The following is a 22,562-nucleotide window of genomic DNA, read 5'->3' as shown; positions in this document are numbered from 1 at the left end:
CCAAACAAAGACTCAACAAACTTACCTGAGACTCCCTGTCTCTGCCAGTCTGTCCCTGCATATCTGTCCCCAACTCTGCTGTCTGTGTGCCATCTGTTGCCTGCTCTGCCTAATGACATCACTGTGAAACATTTCCATTAGAATTTCATTTCTTTCTTATGAACATTTTATCAACTAGTCTTTGAGATATTAGGCTACTAGGGTTCTTACTATGCGTATTGTATTGAAAAATACTCTGATGTCCGTCTTTTATTTTTCTGCCATTTTTCTACCTGGCTGGCTGGCTGGCTACACATACAGTGGGTTATTTACAGTAGGAGATGGGCTCCTATCATCTTCAATCATTCTATTTGGGCTTCGATCTAAAAGGTAGCTAGCAAATGTGAAACGAATTAAAATGACAAGAGTTGACAGCTGTATGAGTTCACCATTTACACAACATATGCTGCAACCTTTTGTAATTTTAATAGTTTGCTTCATATTGGCTGGCTTCCAACAATAGCTGAATTTGCAAAGCTAGCGAGCACCAATTCAGTTTCAGTGGTGTTTGCTATAATCTTTGCTACCCAGGTTAAATAAAGGTGAAATAAAATAAATAAATAAAAGTTCCCTTGCGACAATTTAGCTTTTGCAACGAGACCATTAAATATATTTAAGACAATGGTAGAAGAGAGTGTAGTTCTGTTCAGTTTGGATTTCAGTTTATCGCTAACCTTATCACAGGGACTTTGAAACACTAACTTACATCATCTGCATGCTGATCTTGGAATAAATTGACGATAGCAAAGATTCCATCTTTGACGACGCCACATAAATGGAATAGGTACTAGCTAGCTTAATAGTTAATATTTGCGCGCTAGCTCTGCATATTCAGCTAGTGTGTGTGCGTGATTGACTGGATTAACCTCACGTCAGTTACGTGCATTGAGTGCCTTTCAGACAGTAGATACGACCTCTCTGTTACCTAGCAAGCTAAGGAACTGGCAGTGGATCAAACCATTGTGAGGCAAAGGGTGGGGGGGTCGCAATCTTTTGAAACTTAAAAACGCGCTATTAAGTGTCTATAATCAGCACAATTGCTTTCATTGCGTATTATTAATATTATTTAAATTACATAGTTATGTTTCAGTGATATATTGGCGGGGACAAATCATATTTTTCCCAGGATGGGGGGGTCGTGTCCCCCCCGGGATTTCCGCCCCTGACTCTCACACACAGCTGTTTGACCCAGTGGGTGTGTAAACTTGGTTTGAGCATTTTCTAGTTGTCCGTTTGAGTTTTACTCAGTTTGTTCCGAAGCCAACGTTACAATGCAGATTCTGAAGAATTGCGGGTGTAGAATCTGAAACAACATACATGTTTTTCCTGAAAACCACTTTATCATCATGGCAAAGACATTTTTGAGTTTGAGGAAATTCAGCCAAAGCTGTATCTGTCTGGCCATGATAATAAATAATGCTCTACTCCAGGGGTTCTTAAACTTGTTCAGCCTGAGATCCAATTTAGAAATTCTGTGTTTTCCTGGGACCCAAGCTTAGGAAAATATGCAACTATACATACATATCGGTACATTTCATTGCCCTTATGCCTAAAACAAATGCAATATAGACAAAAACCAACAACAATGAAATTAAATATCGAAAATATCTATTCATGTTTATTTTCCCCCATTAATTAAAAACACTCTTACATATCTGTCTAGGTTGGAACTGTACAGATGAAAAATGAATACATTATTGTTGAAAGAAAGTCTAGGTTGGAATTGTTGCTGTTAAAATACAATATATATTTTTTTTTATTCTGAACTGGAATAAATTGATTGATCACATCACACAGATGTAGACCAGAAAACACACACACACACACACACACACACACACACACACACACACACACACACACACACACACACACACACACACACACACACACACACACACAGTCCTAATGAGAGCATGTCTATTCTGGGCTCCGATTTTGACAGTACAACACTGAGGTTATGCTCAGCCTTGAAATTGTTTCTGTACTTGTTTTTTTTAAGTATGTGAGAGTTGAGAACCCTGACTCGCATTGGTATGTGGTGCCAAACTGGATCAGAACATCTACTGCTTTCTCAGGCAGGCAGGAGACCACTTCCTGCTGTAGATGAACAACCCAGAACTGTGTGAGTGTGTTTACCTCAAAAAGCATCTTGCTTCAATCAGTTTATTCCAGTTAAGAATAAAAAATGTATTTTAACAGAAACAGTTCAAACCTAGACTAGTTTTCAACAATCATTTCTACAGTAAAATGTACAGTGGGCCTGATCATTTTTCATCTTCATCTGTACTGTTACTAGGGTTGCACTATTAGTAGCGAGTTTGCTTTGGCAAATGTTAACTATTAGCTGTGTACAAGGCCCAGGGGCGGAAATCCCGGGGGGGACGGGGGGGACACGACCCCCCCATCCTGGGAAAAATATGATTTGTCCCCCCCAATATATCACTGAAACATAACTATGTAATTTAAATAATATTAATAATACGCAATGAAAGCAATTGTGTTGATTATAGACACTTAATAGCGTGTTTTCAAGTTTCAAAAGATTGCGACCCCCCCGCCCATTGCCTCACAATGGTTTGATCCACTGCCAGTTCCTTAGTTTGCACGTAACTGCCGTGAGGTTCATCCAGTCAATCGCGCACACACACTAGCTGAATATGCAGAGCTAGCGCGCAAATATTAACTATTAAGCTAGCTAGTACCTATTCCATTTATGTGGCGTCGTCAAAGATGGAATCTTTGCTATCGTCAATGTATTCCAAGATCAGCATGAAGATGATGATATGTGTACATGTGTTTGCATTTGTATTTTGATTCATGCATTATGTGTATGATTTACCCAGAACTAACCTGTGGGTGGGAGTAGGATTGTTACAACACCTGTAGTAACAGTTTCCACAAGCTGCAGAGGTGTGTGCAAGTGGCACGGCAGCAGGCTCGGGCCTCCAAATTTGATTGGTTAAGCTTGAAGAGGATAGGCTGGTAACAGGAGAAGGATGGTAACAGGAGAAGGCTGTCTCTGCCTCTAGCCATCTATCAGCTGCTTCTCTCTGTGGGCTAAAGCCAGGTAGGAAACTAGAGAGACAGGATGGGCGTATACTGCAGCACATTGGTGGCTATGTGAGAGAGTCGGTTTACACCGACACCGTAACTAAGATTTGTTAAATGCAATGGTATTGCTGTTGTGATTAGTTGTGTAGTTTTGGGTACCGGTAGTTAGGAGTACGGCAAACACCTTATTTCTTTGGTTCCTCAATATACATTTACCATATTACAATGTAGGCTATGTGTTACAGCACTACTTTTGCTGTCCCCCTCAGGAATTGCTCTTGAGAAAATTTCATGTAATTGTCCCCTCCAAAGTTGATATCAGATTTTCGCTCCTGACAAGGCCAGGGGATTGTTTGAAAGAGAAACTCACATCTACTACGTTGAGAGTTAGTTAGTATTCCCTTATTTCTGCTGATCATCACCTGTTATAAAATGACAACAATCCCTTGCTAGCTGACGTACTCTTCAACTGTCGACACACTGTTTCCTGAAGCATTCTGCACCGGTTCTGAAAGAACTCCCTGGGTTTACCATCATATTCATTTGTTCGTTATGAGAGACTCATTACTAAGCACATCCCCGCACAAAACACATTGTGGGCGCTCCTCGTTATAAGTTTGTATGAAAGAGAGATACTCATCGCTGTATATGCGTTTCATGACAATTGAGCTCAATCAGAACTTGTGGCTAGCATGAGTCCATTTCATGACAGCGGTGAGTGATGGTTTGTGGTAATGACAAGTCAGTGGCAGACAGCGCATCATCTGCTGCTGAACGACAGCGCTGCATCGTGTGTGCAGAGTGATCTTCAAGAAAACTGCAGAAAAAAGATCCGGTAAACCGCGAAGCACACTCCCTCCCACTCGCGCAGCTGCCAAACTGAGCAGAGACCGCAGGGCACTTGGCCAAGTCAATTCCAGTAATTAATGAAATAATTATACATTCACTCTGACACGTCGCGACCCACCATTAACAGGTCCGCGACCCACTTTGCGACAATGTATGGATATAGCCTATATCTTCTTATATATTCCTATAGCCTATATATTTCAATTCAATGCAGACATCCTACATCACTCACGAATTCCTTTACAGGACATTTATGTTCCGCTAATATAGACTGGGCAAAAACATCGGGGCTCAATTCAATCCATATCGCGGAAGATCAGCGTTACAGCTTGATTGACATTTTTAGGCCTAGATTCAATCAGATCAAGCGTTAACCGTCGATAGCACTGCGTAGCAGAGGTGGAACTGCATTGGAGCTGTCAAATCGGTGGGTAGCTCTTGCAATCATTGTCACAAAATCACACCTGCCCCAGTCAAGTTAGAAGTTCAGTGGGAGAAAGTGTGGTATATGGCCAATAAACCATGGCTAAGGGCTGTTCTTACATACAAAGCAAAGCGGAGTGCTAGGACACAGCCCTTAGCCGTGGTTTTGTCATACCCATGGTATAGGGCTGACATAATACGGCTTTCAGCCAATCAGCATTCAGGGCTCGAACCACAATGGGTATGACAAAACATGTATTTTTACTCTCCTAATTCAGTTGGTAACCAGTTTATAATCGCAATAAGGCTCTTCGGGGTTTGTGGTACAGTATATGGCTAATGGCTGTAATGGCGTTGCGTTGTGCATTAGAACAGCCCTAAGCCTTGGTATATTGGCCATATACCACACTTCCTTAGGCCTTCTTGTTTAATTATAAACTGGTTTCCAACGTAATTAGAAGAGTAAAAATAAATGTTTTGTCACCCATTGTATACGGTCAGCCAATAAGCAGTTTGGCTCAAACCACCCAGTTTATAAATCAAAATAATGAGGATTTTTCTATCGGCATAATCAAGGTGTAGATTACATCTCACTTTCCAGTGTTTGAATTTGTAAACATGGCTGCTTGGGATTTCTCGAAATGGAACTCAGTGTAGCCAAGGGCAATGTCCGCTTTAGGTAGGTTATAAGCTTGTGGATTTGACCACTCTAGGCTACTACAGTTCCACCTCTGGCACTGTCAAAACAACTGCTGTGCTGGTGTTGGCTAGCGCAGATCTGATAGACTCTAACCCAAGAAGGCAATGTTCCTGCGTTAGTGGAGACTGCATTCATGGTAAACACTGCATATGTCAGCTCATTTGGAAATGACATGGTTGTTTTGATATGGACTGTATGAAATGCATTAACAATCCCTTTACCCAGTGCTTGACTTGGGCAGGAGCTCACCGGAGCTGCGTACCAACACCTCAAATGTTCTACTGCTTGAGCTCCTGTTCCTCTTATAGAATATTAGCGCAAAAGTATTTCGCTTCTGCACCTAAATATAAACAGTACCCAAAATTAGTACCGGAACCTATTTCAATCCAACTCAAGGACGGGCTTTACCCCAAGGTACATAGGACTCTATTTAATATGTACTGTATCATTGAAGCGTTACGGAGACCTACTAGGTGCCTTGGGGTGAAGGGATCGTTAATGCATTTCATACAGTCCATATCAAAACAACCCTGTTGGCCAGCCTGATGAATAAGCTACAGCATGAGATATTCATACGTTTATAAGCTTGTAATTAACATACAGTCTATACCTCTCCATTCTGTATTAGCAAAGAACTCTACCACCCTCTGACAAACCAACCCGATACTTCGACAGATGTTAGGTCAACCTGAGAGCATCTCCTACTAACAGAGACAGACAGATTGGGCAGCTGTATAAGTTTATATGGCCCAGTTTACTGGGCTGTAACTCTATTCTTTTGGCGTCAGAGCGCCGAGGTGTAGTGTTACGCCCACCCTCAGCGGGCCTCGTTGTGCGGGTCCGTCTGGGGTTGTGAGATACTGTGTTGGGACAGAGGGTTAGGGTTACTGGGCCGGTCACAGCAGAGATCTCCACAAGGAAATGTGACACCTCTGAATGATAGAGTTACATCCAATAGAACATTAGTTTAATGACAACGTGCTTCACTGTAAAAGGCTTGACCCCAATTGGTTTGCACGACGGAAGCAATTTCGCTCACGTTTCGCTCACATTTAAACAGATCTTCTGCTGTATATAATATCATGCACGTTTGAGGGGAAAGATAGTCAAGCAGAGGTTAGGGAGGTATAAGGCGTACATTCAGAGCTGAGCAAAAAGTGCCATAGACTGTATCATCTAGGTGCATCTGAATGAGAGGTGATAGGATCTGCAGCACCTCACTGTGTGTGTGGGTGTGTGGGCGCCCTGCTATCACGGAAGTTTCCTGTAACTCAAACCCTACTATGCTCAGGGCACACCATTCTTTGTGTCCTAATCACTGTATCACACTACACAATAGGGGAGAAGCTTGTGACAATCTCTGTAGTGCATAATGGTATTGCAACTGTGTTTTAGAATTTAGATGACAAATAGACATTTTCCATCCATTACAACATTCTAAAGAAAACCATTTGGCTGGTCCAAATACAAAATACAAGGAAATGTTTCACAACCTGAATGTTGAGGGATCGCAGCTAGGAACATTTTCTGGTATAATGATAGATTAGATGGACTGTGACTGGTTAAAGGGGAGCCATGTTGGGGCTCCCCTTTACCAGTTGGGGCGGCATGTAGCCTACCTACATGTTGAGGCAGCAGGTAGCCTAGTGGTTAGAGTGTTGGGCCAGTAACCAGGAAGGTTGCTGGATTGAATCCCCGAGCTGACAAGATAAAAATCTGTCGTTCTGCCCCTGAACAAGGCAGTTAACCCATTGTCACCGTAAATAAGAATTTGTTCTTAACTGACTTGCCTACTAAAATAAATATAAATGTTCTTTCTAGATAGGTAGTTGGACACCACCTAGTGGAGAAAGATACACTTCATACCTTTCTTCTTGAAATGTATCTCATGACAAAGGCTTCCTCCCTTGCTTCTGCTGTGTTACTGTTCCTATACTTTTACCGTGCATAATTTGCAGCCAGTTGTAAGACAATCACAAACAATGACAGAGGAACCAAATGACTCATTATGCTGTATCTCCAATCATCCTGCTTTTAATACAAAGTCAACATACAATACTATCTACAACCAGGGTTTAAAGGAAATAACAGTTACCAGGTAACAGGATATATGTGGTGCCATAGAAACTGGCCCTTACTTGATGTCACATGTCTAGTCTGTGGGTCTTTCATTTCAGGTATATTTATATTTTAATAATTCTAATTTTAAGTCACGCCAGATAAACTTTTGGACCACACTTAAATTTCATATCCGGATAACTTAATTGTTCAATACTTTCCCCACCATTTGTCCCAAAATGTTATCATATACTCCTTCAATCTATAGTAGCACACTATAATTGAACAGTGTAGCATAGACTTCAAACAACTACTGTACTTTCCTCGACCGATTAAACTCTCTATCTATGCCGCCGTATTGGCGATCGGATCGTACCAATTTAGCTATGATAATGGGGGCGGGGGGAGTCACTGAACTGAAACTAGGTCTGGCTCTAAGTATCTATCTATGAGGACATCAGTATCAAATAGCACTCTACACAGAGTGCTGTACACATTGTACTAAAGCAAATAAAAAAGACAATTAAAAAAAACATTGACGATATCATACAGTAAAATTGGCTTGCCAAGTAAACAACATCTCATTGGTTATATTCGGTTATTTTCCCAAATAAAACTATAAATAAACAAATCAACCAAGAGTAAAAAAATCAAGTCTTAATAACAGTAACAAAATAGAATGATAATAAATATTGAAAAAATCATATCAAATAAATATTTGACAAAGTCAACAATAACAATAAGGCTCTTTTTTTTTATAATAAATAATTATGCGTGTTGTACTGTATGTACGCCTTATGCTCAGGCCTACTGGACTATAAAGAACTCTATACGTCAGACGGTATGTACAGTTCAAGTTCATGTACGATAAACCATACTGTGCTCTACAATCACGACGTATCTGGGGAAGCAGATTATAGTACATCAAATCAATAAGAGAAGAGGACAACATCTCAAGGGCTGGTGGGGGATGTCGGAGTGGATTTGAGGGAAAGCATCGGGTTGTGTCGTTCGTTTTTTTTTTTGGTCTGCACAGTAAGTCTAGAGCAGAGAGAAACCGTAGAGAAGATGTAAAGAGCCACTGTGAGCCGAGAGAGGGACTGAGAGGAAGAGAGTGGGTTGAGTTTGAGTTCAAACCTCTTTCTTCTACTCTCAACCCGTTGGGATTTACATTGTTTAACAAGCAAAACTCATTTCATCCAAAGCAACTCGCGGTTAACACACATATTCAGTACCGTATACGTAGCCCCAAGCAGGAATTTAACCCACAACCTTAATGCTGTCAGAACTAGGCTCCAGCCCACTGAGCCATCAGGACCATTCCAATGTATAGTGACAGAATTCAAATAGGTGTAAGCTACATCATGACACTCAATGCTTAGCTCAGGTACATGGGATACAACCTAAGCAGCAGAGAACCAACATGGTGAAACATAAGGCAGACACTGAACCACAATGAATAGGATCCTTACAATTATTTCTGCAGAAGCTGGAAATTGACCCCAAAAAAAGATCATTATTTGAAATTCTGTTCATTCATCGAAATGGTCCTCCAAGAAAAATATAGACAATATTCAATTCATACATGGAATCTCCTGAAATGACTGGCTGGGATTGAAATGGAATTGCCTAAACTGTGTTTAACCTTTACTGTCATTAGGTTATGAAATATGATGTCAGCAATAGCAAGTAAGCATGGATAACTAAACATATTGATCCCCACTTGGAGTAGGGTGAAGTTGCGCCCAGACACTGATCAAGGTCAGTTTAGCTTTTTCACCCAAATGGTTTAGGTTACAATTTAAGGATGGTAAACTGATTCAAGATCTGTGAGTTTACTGCTCATATATTGTAAGCTGGATGTACAGATAGTAGGGCACCATTCCTCCTCATCAGAGGTCAAAGTACATTTTCCATCTGCCCAGGAACAGCGTGGTTTCTCTTGGCACTGTGGGTAGGAGAGTCTAGCGTCCAATCACAGACATGCAGCTCAAACCGTCCCTCTAGTCCTACTTTGATGTCTAGGACTAGGTTCAGTCCTCTGTCTAAAACTGTGCTCAGGTTAAGCCAGGACTAGCTCTGGCAGCAACAGACACCAGAATGCAAAACGACAGACACATGAAAACGTTCACCTTTGCACTTTCACCCCTCATACACTTAACCCATAGATAGAAAGATAATAACATAAAAACCCATTTAGGGTGCAGCAAATATCCAGGCTTTTTGTGTCCTTGTATTTTTTACACATACATATCATAACTCCTGTTTCTGAAGCAGTTTTGTTTTTCACTGGTTTCGTTTTTGAAATAGCTGACCACAACACACACAGGTATTATAAGTCCTCCACATTTTGAACACTGAGGTAAGAAGAATAAGCAGGATTACACATGTAATAGTCTGTCTCCGACTCCCAACACACCCTTTCCAGGTCTTTCCTGAGAGCGCAGGTTTTCTTTGACATTCATCTAGTTGTTGTTGTTGTTTTGTTTGTTGCTGATGTTCTTGTATAATTACTCCTTGTTAGTAGTGTCGTCCCTCAGGTGGGATTTAAGGTTCATTGTTTTGTCGTTTTCCAGCCTGCTTCTCTCGTTGGTTGTTCCTTGTTTCTCTGTGGACCTCTATCTGAGCAGAAGGAAGGAGGGAGGGATGACAGTTCCTCTCCTCTCTTAGGTTGCATAGTGGTCAAAACTCCCCAGGTACTCCAGGGCAGCCTGGTAGGAGAACTGGTACTCATCCTGAACAAGAAGAAAGAATATAGACAGATTTTTGTCTAGTGCAGTATATTGATAACTGACATGGACATGTGTAGCTAGTGAGGTGGTCTGCTATCTCTATGAATGAATGGAGAAAAAAAACATCTAGCAATATCTGTCCATTTCTCAACAAACCATTTTATAATTGGAGAGGTCATCGGTGTGTCTGTGAAGCCTACCTCTGTCTATCATGGAAGGGCGTTGTGTCTGGGAACCCTATCTCCGTCTGCACAGTGGCAGAGCGTTTTGTCTGTGAAGCCTACCTCCGTCTGCACCATGGCAGGGCGTTGTGTCTGTGAAGCCTACCTCTGTCTATCATGGAAGGGCGTTGTGTCTGTGAACCCTACCTCCGTCTGCACCATGGCAGGGGGTTGTGTCTGTGAAGCCTACCTCTGTCTGCACCATGGCAGGAAGTTGTGTCTGTGAAGCCTACCTCTGTCTATCATGGAAGGGCATTGTGTCTGTGAACCCTACCTCCGTCTGCACCATGGCAGGGGGTTGTGTCTGTGAAGCCTACCTCCTTCTGCACCATGGCAGGGCGTTGTGTCTGTGAAGTCTACCTCCGTCTGCGCCATGGCAGGGCGTTGTGTCTGTTAAGCCTACCTGCGTCTGCACCATGGCAGGGCGTTGTGTCTGTGAAGTCTACCTCCGTATGCGCCATGGCAGGGCGTTGTGTCTGTTAAGCCTACCTCCGTCTGCACCATGGCAGGGCGTTGTGTCTGTAAAGCCTACCTCCGTCTGCGCCATGGCAGGGCGTTGTGTCTGTTAAGCCTACCTCCGTCTGCACCATGGCAGGGCGTTGTGTCTGTAAAGCCTACCTCCGTCTGTACCATGGCAGGGCGTTGTGTCTGTTAAGCCTACCTCCGTCTGCACCATGGCAGGGCGTTGTGTCTGTAAAGCCTACCTCCGTCTGCACCATGGCAGGGCGTTGTGTCCTCAGCATCTTGACTGTCTGGAAGATGTCCACAGCTCCCTCGTAACGCATCCTCTCCAGAACAATGCTCAGAGTGATGAAGACTCCAGTTCGCCCTACACCCGCACTGCACACACACACACGGGTCAAACAAATACCAGCTCTGACCTTAACAATATGACGGCCAGACTAATATTTTGGATTTTATTTCACCTTTATTTAACCAGGTAGGCCAGTTGAGAACAAGTTCTCATTTACAACTGCGACCTGGCCAAGATAAAGCAAAGCAGTGCGACAAAAACAACAACACAGAGTTACACATAAACAAACGTACAGTCAATAACACAATAGAAAAAGCTATGTACAGTGTGTGCAAATGTAGAAGATTAGGGAAGTAAGGCAATAAATAGGCCATAGACAAAACGAATGGCACTGTGATAGACTACATCCAGTTTGCAGAGTAGAGTGTTGGAGGCTATTTTGTAAATGACATCGCCAAAGTCAAGGTTCGATAGGATAGTCAGTTTTACGAGGGTATGTTTGGCAGTATGAGTGAAGGAGGCTTTGTTACGAAATAGGAAGTTGATTCTAGATTTAATTTTGGATTGGAGATGCTTAATGTGAGTCTGGAAGGAGAGTTTACATTCTAACCAGACACCTAGGTATTTGTAGTTGTCCACATATTCTAAGTCAGAACCGTCCAGAGTAGTGATGCTAGTCGGGTGGGCGGGTGCGGGCAGCAATGAGTTGAAGAGCATGCATTTAGTTTTACTTGTATTTAAAAGCAGTTGGAGGCCACAGAAGGAGTGTTGTATGGCATTGAAGCTCATTTGGAGGTTTGTTAACACAGTGTCCAAAGAAGGGCCAGATGTATACAGAATGGTGTCGTCTGCGGAGAGGTGGATCAGAGAATCACCAGCAGCAAGAGCAACATCATTGATATATACAGAGAGAAGAGTCGGCCCGAGAATTGAACCCTGTGACACCCCCATAGAGACCGCCAGATGTCCGGGCCCTCCGATTTGACACACTGAACTCTATCTGAGAAGTAGTTCATGAACCAGGTGAGGCAGTCATTTGAGAAACCAAAGCTATTGAGTCTGCCGATAAGAATGCGGTGACTGACAGAGTCGAAAGCCTTGGCCAGGTCGATGAAGACGGCTGCACAGTACTGTCTTTTATCGATGGTGGTTATGATATCGTTTAGGACCTTGAGCGTGGCTGAGGTGTACCCATGACCAGCTCAGAAACCAGACTGCATAGTGGAGAAGGTTCGGTGGGATTCCGAAATGGTCGGTGATCTGTTTGTTAACTTGGCTTTCGAAGATTTTAGAAAGGCGGGGCAGGATGGATATACAGTTGAAGTCGGAAGTTTACATACACTTAGGTTGGAGTCATTAAAACTAGTTTTTCAACCACTCTACAAATGTCTTGTTAACAAACTATAGTTTTGACAAGTCGGTTATGACATCTACTTTGTGCATGACAGAAGTCAATTTTTTCAACAATTGTTTACAGACAGATTATTTCACTTATAATTCACTGTATCACAATTCCAGTGGGTCAGAAGTTTACATACACTAAGTTGACTGTGCCTTTAAACAGCTTGGAAAATTCCAGAAAATTATGTCATGGCTTTAGAAGCTTCTGATAGGCTAATTGACATAATTTGAGTGAATTGGAGGTGTACCTGTGGATGCATTTCAAGGCCTACCTTCAAACTCAGTGCCTCTCTGCTTGACATCATGGGAAAATCAAAAGAAATCAGCCAAGACCTCAGAAAAACAATTGTAGACCTCCGCAAGTCTGGTTCATCCCTGGGAGCAATTTCCAAACACCTGAAGGTACCACGTTCATCTGTACAAACAATGGTACGCAAGTATAAACACCATGGGACCACGCAACCGTCATACCGCTCAGGAAGGAGACACGTTCTGTCTCCTAGAGATGAACGTAATTGGTGCGAAAAGGGCAAATCAATCCCAGAACAACAGTAAAGGACCTTGTGAAGATGCTGGAGGAAACAGGTACAAAAGTATCTATATCCACTGTAAAACAAGTCCTATATTGACATAACCTGAAAGGTCGCCCAGCAAGGAAGAAGCCACTGCTCCAAAACCGGCATAAAAAAGCCAGACTACGGTTTGCAATTGCACATGGGGACAAAGATCATACTTTTTGGAGAAATGTCCTCTGGTCTAATGAAACAAAAATAGAACTGTTTGGTTATAATGACCATTGTTATGTTTGGAGGATAAAGGGGGAGGCTTGCAAGCCGAAGAACACCATCCTAACCGTGAAGGACAAGGGTGGCAGCATCATGTTGTGGGGGTGCTTTGCTGCAGGAGGGACTGGTGCACTTCACAAAATAGATGGCATAATGAGGATGGAAAATTATCTGTATATATTGAAGCAACATCTCAAGACATCAGTCAGGAAGGCAAAGCTTGGTTGCAAATGGGTCTTCCAAATGGACAGTGACCCCAAGCATACTTCCAAAGTTGTGGCAAAATGGTTTAAGGACGACAAAGTCAAGGTATTGGAGTGGCCATCAACCCTCTAGAAAAAATGTGGGAAGAGCTCAAAAAGTGTGTGTGAGCAAGGAGGCCTACTAACCTGAGTCTGTTACACCAGCTCTGTCAGGAGGAATGGGCCAAAATTCACCCAACTTACTGTGGGAAGCTTGTGGAAGGCTACCCAAAACGTTTGACCCAAGTTAATAAACAATTTCAAGGCAATGCTACCAAATACTAATTTAGTGTATGTAAACCTCTGACCCATATGGAATGTGATGAAAGAAATAAAAGCTGAAATAAATCATTCTCTCTACTATTATTCTGACATTTCACATAAAGTTGTGATCCTAACTGACCTAAGACAGGGAATTTGTACTTGGATTAAATGTCAGGAATTGTGAAAAACTGAGTTCAAATGTATTTGGCTAAGGTGTATGTAAACTTCCGACTTCAACTGTAGGTCTATAACAGTTTGGGTTTAGAGTGTCTCCCCCTTTGAAGAGGGGGATGACCACGGCTGCTTTCTAATCTTTGTGGATCTCAGACAATACGAAAGAGAGGATGAACAGGCTAGTAATAGGGGTTGCAACAATTTTGGCTGATAATTTTAGAAAGAGAGTCTAGATTGTCTAGCCAAGCTGATTTGTAGGGATCCAGATTTTGCAGCTCTTTCATCAGAACATCAGCTGCCTGGATATGGGTGAAGGAGAAGCGCGGGGGGGGGGGCTTGGGCAAGTTGCTGCAGGGGGTGAAGAGCTGTTGGCTGGGGTAGGGGTAGCCAGCATGGCCAGCCGTAGAAAAATGCTTATAGAAATTATCGATTATCGTAGATTTACCGGTGTTAACAGTGTTTCCTAGCCTCAGTGCAGTGGGCAGCTGGGAGGAGGTGCTCTTATTCTCCATGGACTTTGCAGTGTCCCAAAACTTTTTGGAATTACTGCTACAGGATGCAAATTTCTGTTTGAAAAAGCTAGCCTTAGCTTTCCTAACTGACTGTGTGTATTGGTTCCTGACTTCCCTGAAACGTTGCATATCGCGGTGGCTATTCGATGCTAATGCAGAACGCCACAGGATGTTTTTGTGCTGGTCAAGGGCAGTCAAGTCTGGGGTGAACCAAGGGCTATATCTGCTCTTAGTTTTACATTTTTTGAATGGGGCATGCTTGTTTAAGATGGTGAGGAAAACACTTTTAAAGAGCAACCAGGCATCCTCTACCGACGGGATGAGGTCAATATCCTTCCAGTATACCCGGGCCAGGTCGATTAAAAAGGCCTGCTCGCTGAAGTGTTTTAGGGAGCGTTTGACAGTGATGAGGGGTGGTCGTTTGACCGCGGACCCATCACTCACTCAGGCAATGAGGCAGTGGTCTCTGAGATCCTGGTTGAAGACAGCAGCGGTGTATTTAGAGGGCAAGTTGGTCAAGATGATATCTAAGAGGGTGCCCATGGTTACGGATTTAGGGTTGTACCTGGTAGGTTCCTTGATCATTTGTGTGAGATTGAGGGCATTTAGCTTAGATTTTAGGATGGCCGGGGTGTAAAGCATATCCCAGTTTAGGTCACCTAACAGTACGAACTCTGAAGATAGATGGGGGGCGATCAATTCACATATGGTGTCCAGGGCGCAGCTGGGGGCTAAGGGGGGTCTATAACAAGCGGCAACGGTGAGAGATTTGTTTCAAGAAAGGTGGATTTTTAAAAGTAGAAGCTGAAATTGTTTGGGCACAGACCTGGATAGTATGACAGAACTCTGCAGGCTATCTCTGCAGTAGATCGTAACTCCGCCCCCTTTGGCAGTTCTATCTTGTGGGAACATTTTGTAGTTGGGGATGGACATTTCTGAATTTTTGGTGGCCTTCCTAAGCCAGGATTCAGACACGGCTAGGACATCAGGGTTGGCGGAGTGTGCTAAAGCAGTGAATAAGACAAGCTTAAGGAGGAGGCTTCTGATGTTAACTTGCATGAAACCAAGGCTTTTACGGTTACAAGAGTCAACAAATGAGAGCACCTGGGGAATAGGTGTGGTGCTGGGGGCTGCAGGGCCTGGGTTAACCTCTACATCACCAGAGGAACAGAGAGAGTAAAAGGAGCAGATTTCTGAGCGTGGAATAATAGATTCAATGCATAATGTACAGACAAGGGTATGGTAGGATGTGAGTACAGTGTAGGTAAACCTAGGCATTGAGTGACAATGAGAGGTTTTGTCTCTACAGGCACCAGTTAAGCCAGGTGTGGTCACTGAATGTGTGGGGGGTGGGACAAAAGGGCTATCTAAGGCATGTTGGGCAGGGCTGGGAGCTCTACAGTGAAATAAGACAATAATAACTAACCAAAATAGCAGAAGACAAGGCATATTGACATTAGAGAGAGGCATGTGTAGCCAGGTGATCATAGGGTCCAATGAGCAGCAACAGGTGAGTCAGGGAGCCGTTCAGTAGTCGCTACTATGCCAGGCGAGTTGGAGACACCGCAATTCAGACAGCTAGCGGGCCAGGGCTAGCAGATGGGCCTTCGGCGATGTCGCAACGGAAGAGCCTGTTGAAACCACCTCGGACGATTACGTCGGCAGACCAGTCGTGATGGATCGGCAGGGCTCTGTGTCGGTAAAAAAGGGTCCTGGCCAATTGGCAAAAGAGGTATTTTAGCCCAATAATTAGCTGGTAGACCTCTTCGGCTAGCCGGAAGATGGGCCTAGCTCGAGGCTAGCTCAAGACTAACTGGTGCTTGCTTTGGGACAGAGGCGTTAGCCAGCAGTAGCCACTCGAATGCAGCCAGCTAGCTGCGATGATCCGGTGTAATGGACCAGGGCTTGTGGCAGGAATCCGGTGATGAGGTAGAGAAAAAGCTGTCCGATATGCTCTGGGTTGATATCGCGCTGGGCAGACTGGCAGGTATTGACCAAGATGAAGCTGGCTGGTTTCCGAGTTAACGGTGAAGACCACTAGCAGTGGCTAACTGACTACTAGCTACTAGCTAGTTAGTTGGCTAGCTTCTGATGGGGGTTCCGATTCTAAAGTATAAAAATAGCAGATCCATACAACATTGGGTGAGGCGGGTTGCAGGAAAGTATATTCAGTTCGTAGATGGAAAGTAGATTAAAATATATACGAAATATACGAAAAAAATAAGGAAAACGACTATGTACAAGACAGGACAAGAGAAATACACGTCCGACTGCTACGCCATCTTGGAAAACCTTTATACAGCAGTAATGGGGAATAAGAGATGTGTGAAGTCTATAAGGGTAATGCATTGTTAATCAAAACCTATAGCTATTACCTGCAGTGGACACTGATTGGACCGTCCTGACCAAACTGCTCCTTTGTTTTGTGCACCTGGCCAATGAAGTCGATGAAGCCCTCTCCAGATTTCGGAACTCCCTGCTCTGGCCAATCAGTGAACTGGAACTGACGAACTGTCCGCGATTGGCCATCCTGATGGGAGAGTGGAAGGAAGAAAAAGTGACATACACCCTTGCTTCCTCCTTATTGTTACCGGTAAACACTGCTCTGTACGTGATTGGAAAAGTGAAAGCAAGATTTCCCTCCTATTGCTTTTACCAATCAAACTATTCTACTATCTATTCAGACAGAGTTATGTTTTCTAGTAAGGTTGCAGGTCTGGTTCTGGTTCCTGACCACCTACCCTCCTCATCTTCTCTCCGTCTGATCTATGTGTGTATAAATCCTGTCTGCCTGGCTCTGGAGCCTGTCTGTCTGTAGCCAATTACATATTTTCTCTGCTCAGACAACCTGACTCCACAGAGATCAATACAACATCTGTTAATGGGCCGTCAGGACAGGCTTATCAACGGCTCACACACACACACACACACACACACACACACACACACACACACACACACACACACACACACACACACACACACACACACACACACACACACACAGACACACACACACACAGTCCCCTGATAGATGGAGGACAAGGGGGAGAGGTGACTGATTACATTATAAAATACCATACAAAAAGGATAAGTAATTCACAGTTACATTTACAACACACACACACACACACAAGCATGAATAGTCACGTGTCATTGACCTTGACTTGCCTGAGGAGTATAGACAGTATTGCGGAAATGTTGCACACACAAAAACACATTCACACACTAAGACTCTCTCTCACACACACACACACACACACACACACACACACACACACACACACACACACACACACACACACACACACACACACACACACACACACACACACACACACACACACACACACACACACACACACGCTCACCCTTGCGTCAGTGACTTTGAACTCTCTGAGGATGTACTGGGGCATGTTGTATTCAGCCATGGGATCCACTACAAAGTACTGGTATCTGGCTGAACGCTCCGCAGGCCAGTACTGATGGCACTTCTCCTGTAGAGACACACACAGGAACAGAGATGGCACGTGTGTGGTGTGTGTGTGTATGTGTGTGAGTAGGTGGGTGCTTGCGTGCATGTGTGTGCGTAACCTTACCCGTCCCATCTCTCTCAGTTTAGTGAGCATGACAACGATGGTAGAGTTGTGTTCCCACAGCATTCTCCAGAAGTCTTCTGTGGTCTCAGCCAGTGGACCCTGGGTGGCGATGTATCCTCTCTGCTGCCTATAACCACACGGACACAATCCTCAATTAATAGACCATAAAGATAAAACTAGCAGTTTAACATAGCTTATCAGACCTGGTCCAAGTCAAGATGGTGGACAGTTTGTGGCACAGATTCGAACTTCCTAGGGTTTTATATCTATGCAAAAGCAATTTAATAATGGAACATTGTCTTAAATTGGGATGTCCATTCTACTATTTCTATTTCTAAATGGTTCAGACGTACCTGTATCCATCGATGTAGCTGGCGTTGATATAGTCTGAGCCCTCCAGGCCTCTGATTGGCTGCAGACAGACACGGGTGGTCTCGTAGGGCATGATGTTGACCAGGCGGTTCTTGAACTTGTTACACGGCAGGTTGGCACTGACGAACCTAGACGTGTGGGCTTTTGTGTTGGCCAGACGCTGAAGGCGAGAGAGGAAAATAGAGAAGGAGAGATACAGAGAGGATTGCTTTTTGAAGCATTGTATTACACCAAAACAAATTTGAATTCCAAATTCCCAAGTGTTTCTGATTGTGAACCTATTTCTGACTGGCATATCTCCGTATTTGAACTATATTTCTACATGTCTCTATTCCATCCACTATATTTCTATGCTACAGTATCCGCTGTGTTTATATGTTCACCTTGAACTCCAGCTCCATGCCGGTGACGTGCTCTCCATTCTCCACCTGGCCCAGCTTCTGCATGTAGGAGAACAGGCTCCTGGCTGCCACCTCCGTGTTCCCACAAGCCACTGCTTCCAGCAGCGCCTCGTGGATGAAGCCGTACTGGTCCTCCGTCTGCACCATGTAGTTCCGCTGTGACCTCATTAGGGTCACGTGACCGTAGACGTCGGCCGTGCGCTCGTGTCTGATTCTCTCCAGCATGGCGTCGATCACGATGAAGCAGCCGGTGCGGCCCACCCCCCGCACTGAGAGAGAGATAGAGGGGGGGGAGGGGGGGTCTGAGCGATCAGTGGTCATTCGTCAGGACAGCCTGTCGTGTATGGGTGACTGGATCCAGGGTGTGTGTGTGCGTGCGTGCCGCAGGTGTGTGGTATATGTGTGTGTGGGTATATGTGTGCTTGTGTGTCCTCGTACCTGCAGTGTGCGATGACAGGACCTGCGTCAGGGGGGTTGCAGGCTTTAACCCTGCGTAGGAAGGCAAGGAACGGGGTGGGGTACTCTGGTACTCCGTGGTCCGGCCAGGCAGTGAACTGGAACTGACGCACCTCCCTCCTTTCACTACTACCACTCTGAGAGAACAGAGAGGAGAGCATTAATAGTACCATCACCATTACTACAGGACGAGACACAGCAGAAGGGAGAGAGGGGTACTTTCAGAAACCAAACAAAAGAATCTGTGTTCTCCCCATGTACTTGATAATTATTATGCTTCCAAACATTACATAACATATGAATTGACATACAGAGTATTTGGAAAGTATTCTGACACCTTCCCCTTTTCTACATTTTGTGACGTTTCAGCCTTATTCTAAATGGATTAAATACATGTTTTCACTCATCAATCTACATACAATACCCCATAATGACAAAGAGAAAACACGTTTTTAGAATTTTTTGGCACATTAAATACATAAAAACATAAAAACCTTATTTACATACAGTTGAAGTCGGAAGTTTACATACACCTTAGCCAAATACATTTAACCTCAGTTTTTCACAATTCCTGACATTTAATCCTTGTAAAAATTCCCTCTCTTAGGTCAGTTAGGATCACCACTTTATTTTAATATCAGAATAATAGTAGAGAGAATGATTTATTTCAGCTTTTATTTCTTTCATCACATTCCCAGTGGGTCAGAAGTTTACATACACTCAATTAGTATTTGGTAGCATTGCCTTTGAATTGTTTAACTTGGGTCAAATGTTTTGGGTAGCCTTCCACAAGCTTCCCATAATAGGTTGGGTGAATTTTGGCCCATTCCTCCTGACAGAGCTGGTGTAACTGAGTCAAGTTAGTAGGCCTCCTTGCTCGCACACAATTTTTCAGCTCTGCCCACAAATTTTCTATAGGACTGAGGTCAGGGCTTTGCGATGGCCACTCCAATACCTTGACTTTGTTGTCCTTAAGCCATTGTCCCACAACTTTGGAATTATGCTTGGGGTTATTGTCCATTTGGAAGACCCATTTGCAACCAAGCATTAACTTCCTGACTGATGTCTTGAGATGTTGCTTCAATATATCCACATAATTTTCCATCCTCATGATGCCATCTATTTTGAGAAGTGCACCAGTCCCTCCTGCAGCAAAGCACCCCCACAACATGGTGCTGCTACCCATGTGCTTCACGGTTGGGATGGTGTTCTTCGGCTTGCAAGCCTCCCCCTTTTTGCTCCAAACATAACAATGGTCATTATGGCCAAACAGTTCTATTTTTGTTTCATCAGACCAGAGGACATTCCTCCAAAAAGTATGATCTTTGTCCCCATGTGCCAAACCGTGGTCTGCTTTTTTATGGTGGATTTGGAACAGTGTCTTCTTCCTTACTGAGCGGCCATTCAGGTTATGTCGATATAGGACTCGTTTTACTGTGGATATAGATACTTTTGTAACTGTTTCCTCCAGCATCTTAACAAGGTCCTTTGCTGTTGTTCTGGGATTGATTTGCACTTTTCGCACCAAAGTATGTTCATCTCTAGGAGACAGAACGTGTCTCCTTCCTGAGCGGTATGACGGCTGCGTGGTCCCATGGTGTTTATACTTGCGTACTATTGTTTGTACAGATGAACGTGGTACCTTCAGGCATTTGGAAATTACTCCCAAGGATGAACCAGACATGCGGAGGTCTACAATTTTTTTCTGAGGTCTTGTCTGATTTCTTTAGATTTTCCCATGATGTCAAGCAGAGAGGCACTGAGTTTGAAGGTAGGCCTTGAAATACATCCACAGGTACACCTTCAATTGACTCAAATGATGTCAATTAGCCTATCAGAAGCTTTTAAAGCCATGACATCGTTTTCTGGAATTTTCCAAGCTGTTTAAAGGCATAGTCAACTCAGTGTATGTAAACTTCTGACGCACTGGAATTGTGATACAGTGAATTATAAGTGAAATAATCTGTCTGTAAACAGTTGTTGGAAAAATTACTTGTGTCATGCACAAAGTTGATGTCCTAACCGACTTGCCAAAACTATAGTTTGTTAACAAGACATTTGTGGAGTGGTTGAAAAAAGAGTTTTAATGACTCCAACCTAAATGTATGTAAACTTCCGACTTCAACTGTAAGTATTCAGACCCTTTGCTATGTGCCTCGAAATTGAGCTCAAGTGCATCCTGTTTCCATTGATCATCCTTGAGATGTTTGTACAACTTGATTGGAGTCCACCTGTGGTAAATTGAATTGATTGGACATGATTTGGAAAGGCACGCACCTGTCTATATAAGGTCCCATAGTTGAAGGTCCTGAAGAACAGTGGCCTCCACATTATTCTTAAATGGAAGAAGTTTGGAACCACCAAGACTCTTCCTAGAGCTGGCCGCCCGGCCAAACTGAGCAATCGGGGGAGAAGGGCCTTGGACAGGGAGGTGACCAAGAACCCAATGGTCACTCTGACAGAGCTCCAGAGTTCCTTTGTGGAGATAAGAGAACCTTCCTAGAAGGACAACCATCTCTGCAGCACTTCACCAATCAGGCCTTTAATGTAGAGTGGCCAGACGGATGCCACTCCTCAGTAAAAAGCACATGACAGCCCGCTTGGAGTTTGCCAAAAGGCACCTAAAGCACTCTCAGACCATGAGGAACAAGATTGTCTGGTCTGATGAAACCAAGATTAAACTCTTTGGCCTGAATGCCAAGCATCACATTTGGAAGAAACCTGGCACCATGCCTACGGTGAAGCATGGTGGTGGCAGCATCATGCTGTGGGGATGTTTTTCAGGGGCAGGAACTGGGAGATTAGTCAGGATCGAGGGAAAGATAAATGGAGCAAAGATCCTTGATGAAAACCTGCTCCAGAGCACTCAGGACCTCAGACTGGGGCGAAGGTTCACCTTCCAACAGGACAACGACCCTAAGCACACAGTCAAGACAACACAGGAGTGGCTTCGGGACAAGTCTCTGAATATCCTTGAGTGGCCCAGACAGAGTCCGGACTTGAACCCAATCAAACATCTCTGGAGAGACCTGAAAATAGTTGTGTAGTAACGCTCCCCATCCAACCTGTCAGAGCTTGAGAGGATCTGCAGAGAAGAATGGGAGAAACTCCCCAAATACAATTGTGCCAAGCTTGTAGCGTCATACCCAAAAAGACTTGAGGCTGTAATCGCTGCCAAAGGTGCTTCAACAAATTACTGAGTAAAGGGTCTGAATACTTATGTAATATGATATATCAGTTTTTTGCTTTGTCATTATGGGGTATTTTGAGTAGATTGATGAGGAAAAAAAACTATTAAATTCACTTTAGAATAAGACAGTAACGTAAAAAGAAAAAAGGAAAAAGTCAAGGGGTCTGAATACTTTCCCGAATGCACTGTATGCACTCTATATTCATGACTGATATATTAAAAATGTACCTCAAAGCACTTAAAAGTCAGCTGGCCTAGTTTCTGTGTGTTTTGAGACACTGCCTGGCTCTAGTTCCTAGATTAGTACAATATTCAGGAAGTAGTGTGATTCTAACA

The 22,562-nt window shown here is 43.7% G+C and overlaps 1 protein-coding gene across 1 annotated transcript in view; it reads right to left on the bottom strand.

Moving 5' to 3' along the window:
* Positions 1-7,074: 7,074 nt before the first annotated feature.
* Positions 7,075-22,562, bottom strand: part of LOC106600038 (receptor-type tyrosine-protein phosphatase S) — a 97,376-nt gene continuing 81,888 nt past the window's right edge. The window contains exons 30-37 of the mRNA XM_045714839.1: positions 19,020-19,173; positions 18,563-18,849; positions 18,161-18,339; positions 17,808-17,934; positions 17,580-17,705; positions 16,584-16,738; positions 10,781-10,916; positions 7,075-9,858 (exon numbers count right to left, since the gene is read on the bottom strand). Coding sequence (XP_045570795.1) covers positions 9,790-9,858; positions 10,781-10,916; positions 16,584-16,738; positions 17,580-17,705; positions 17,808-17,934; positions 18,161-18,339; positions 18,563-18,849; positions 19,020-19,173 — 1,233 coding nt within the window. The 3' untranslated portion in view covers positions 7,075-9,789. The remainder of the gene's footprint in view (positions 9,859-10,780; positions 10,917-16,583; positions 16,739-17,579; positions 17,706-17,807; positions 17,935-18,160; positions 18,340-18,562; positions 18,850-19,019; positions 19,174-22,562) is intronic.

This window comes from Salmo salar, chromosome ssa03 (assembly GCF_905237065.1).
Source record: "Salmo salar chromosome ssa03, Ssal_v3.1, whole genome shotgun sequence".
NCBI classification, from domain to species: Eukaryota; Metazoa; Chordata; class Actinopteri; order Salmoniformes; family Salmonidae; genus Salmo; species Salmo salar.
The sequence above is the reverse complement of the archived record's forward strand: the minus strand, read 5'-3'. Positions and strand labels throughout refer to the sequence as shown.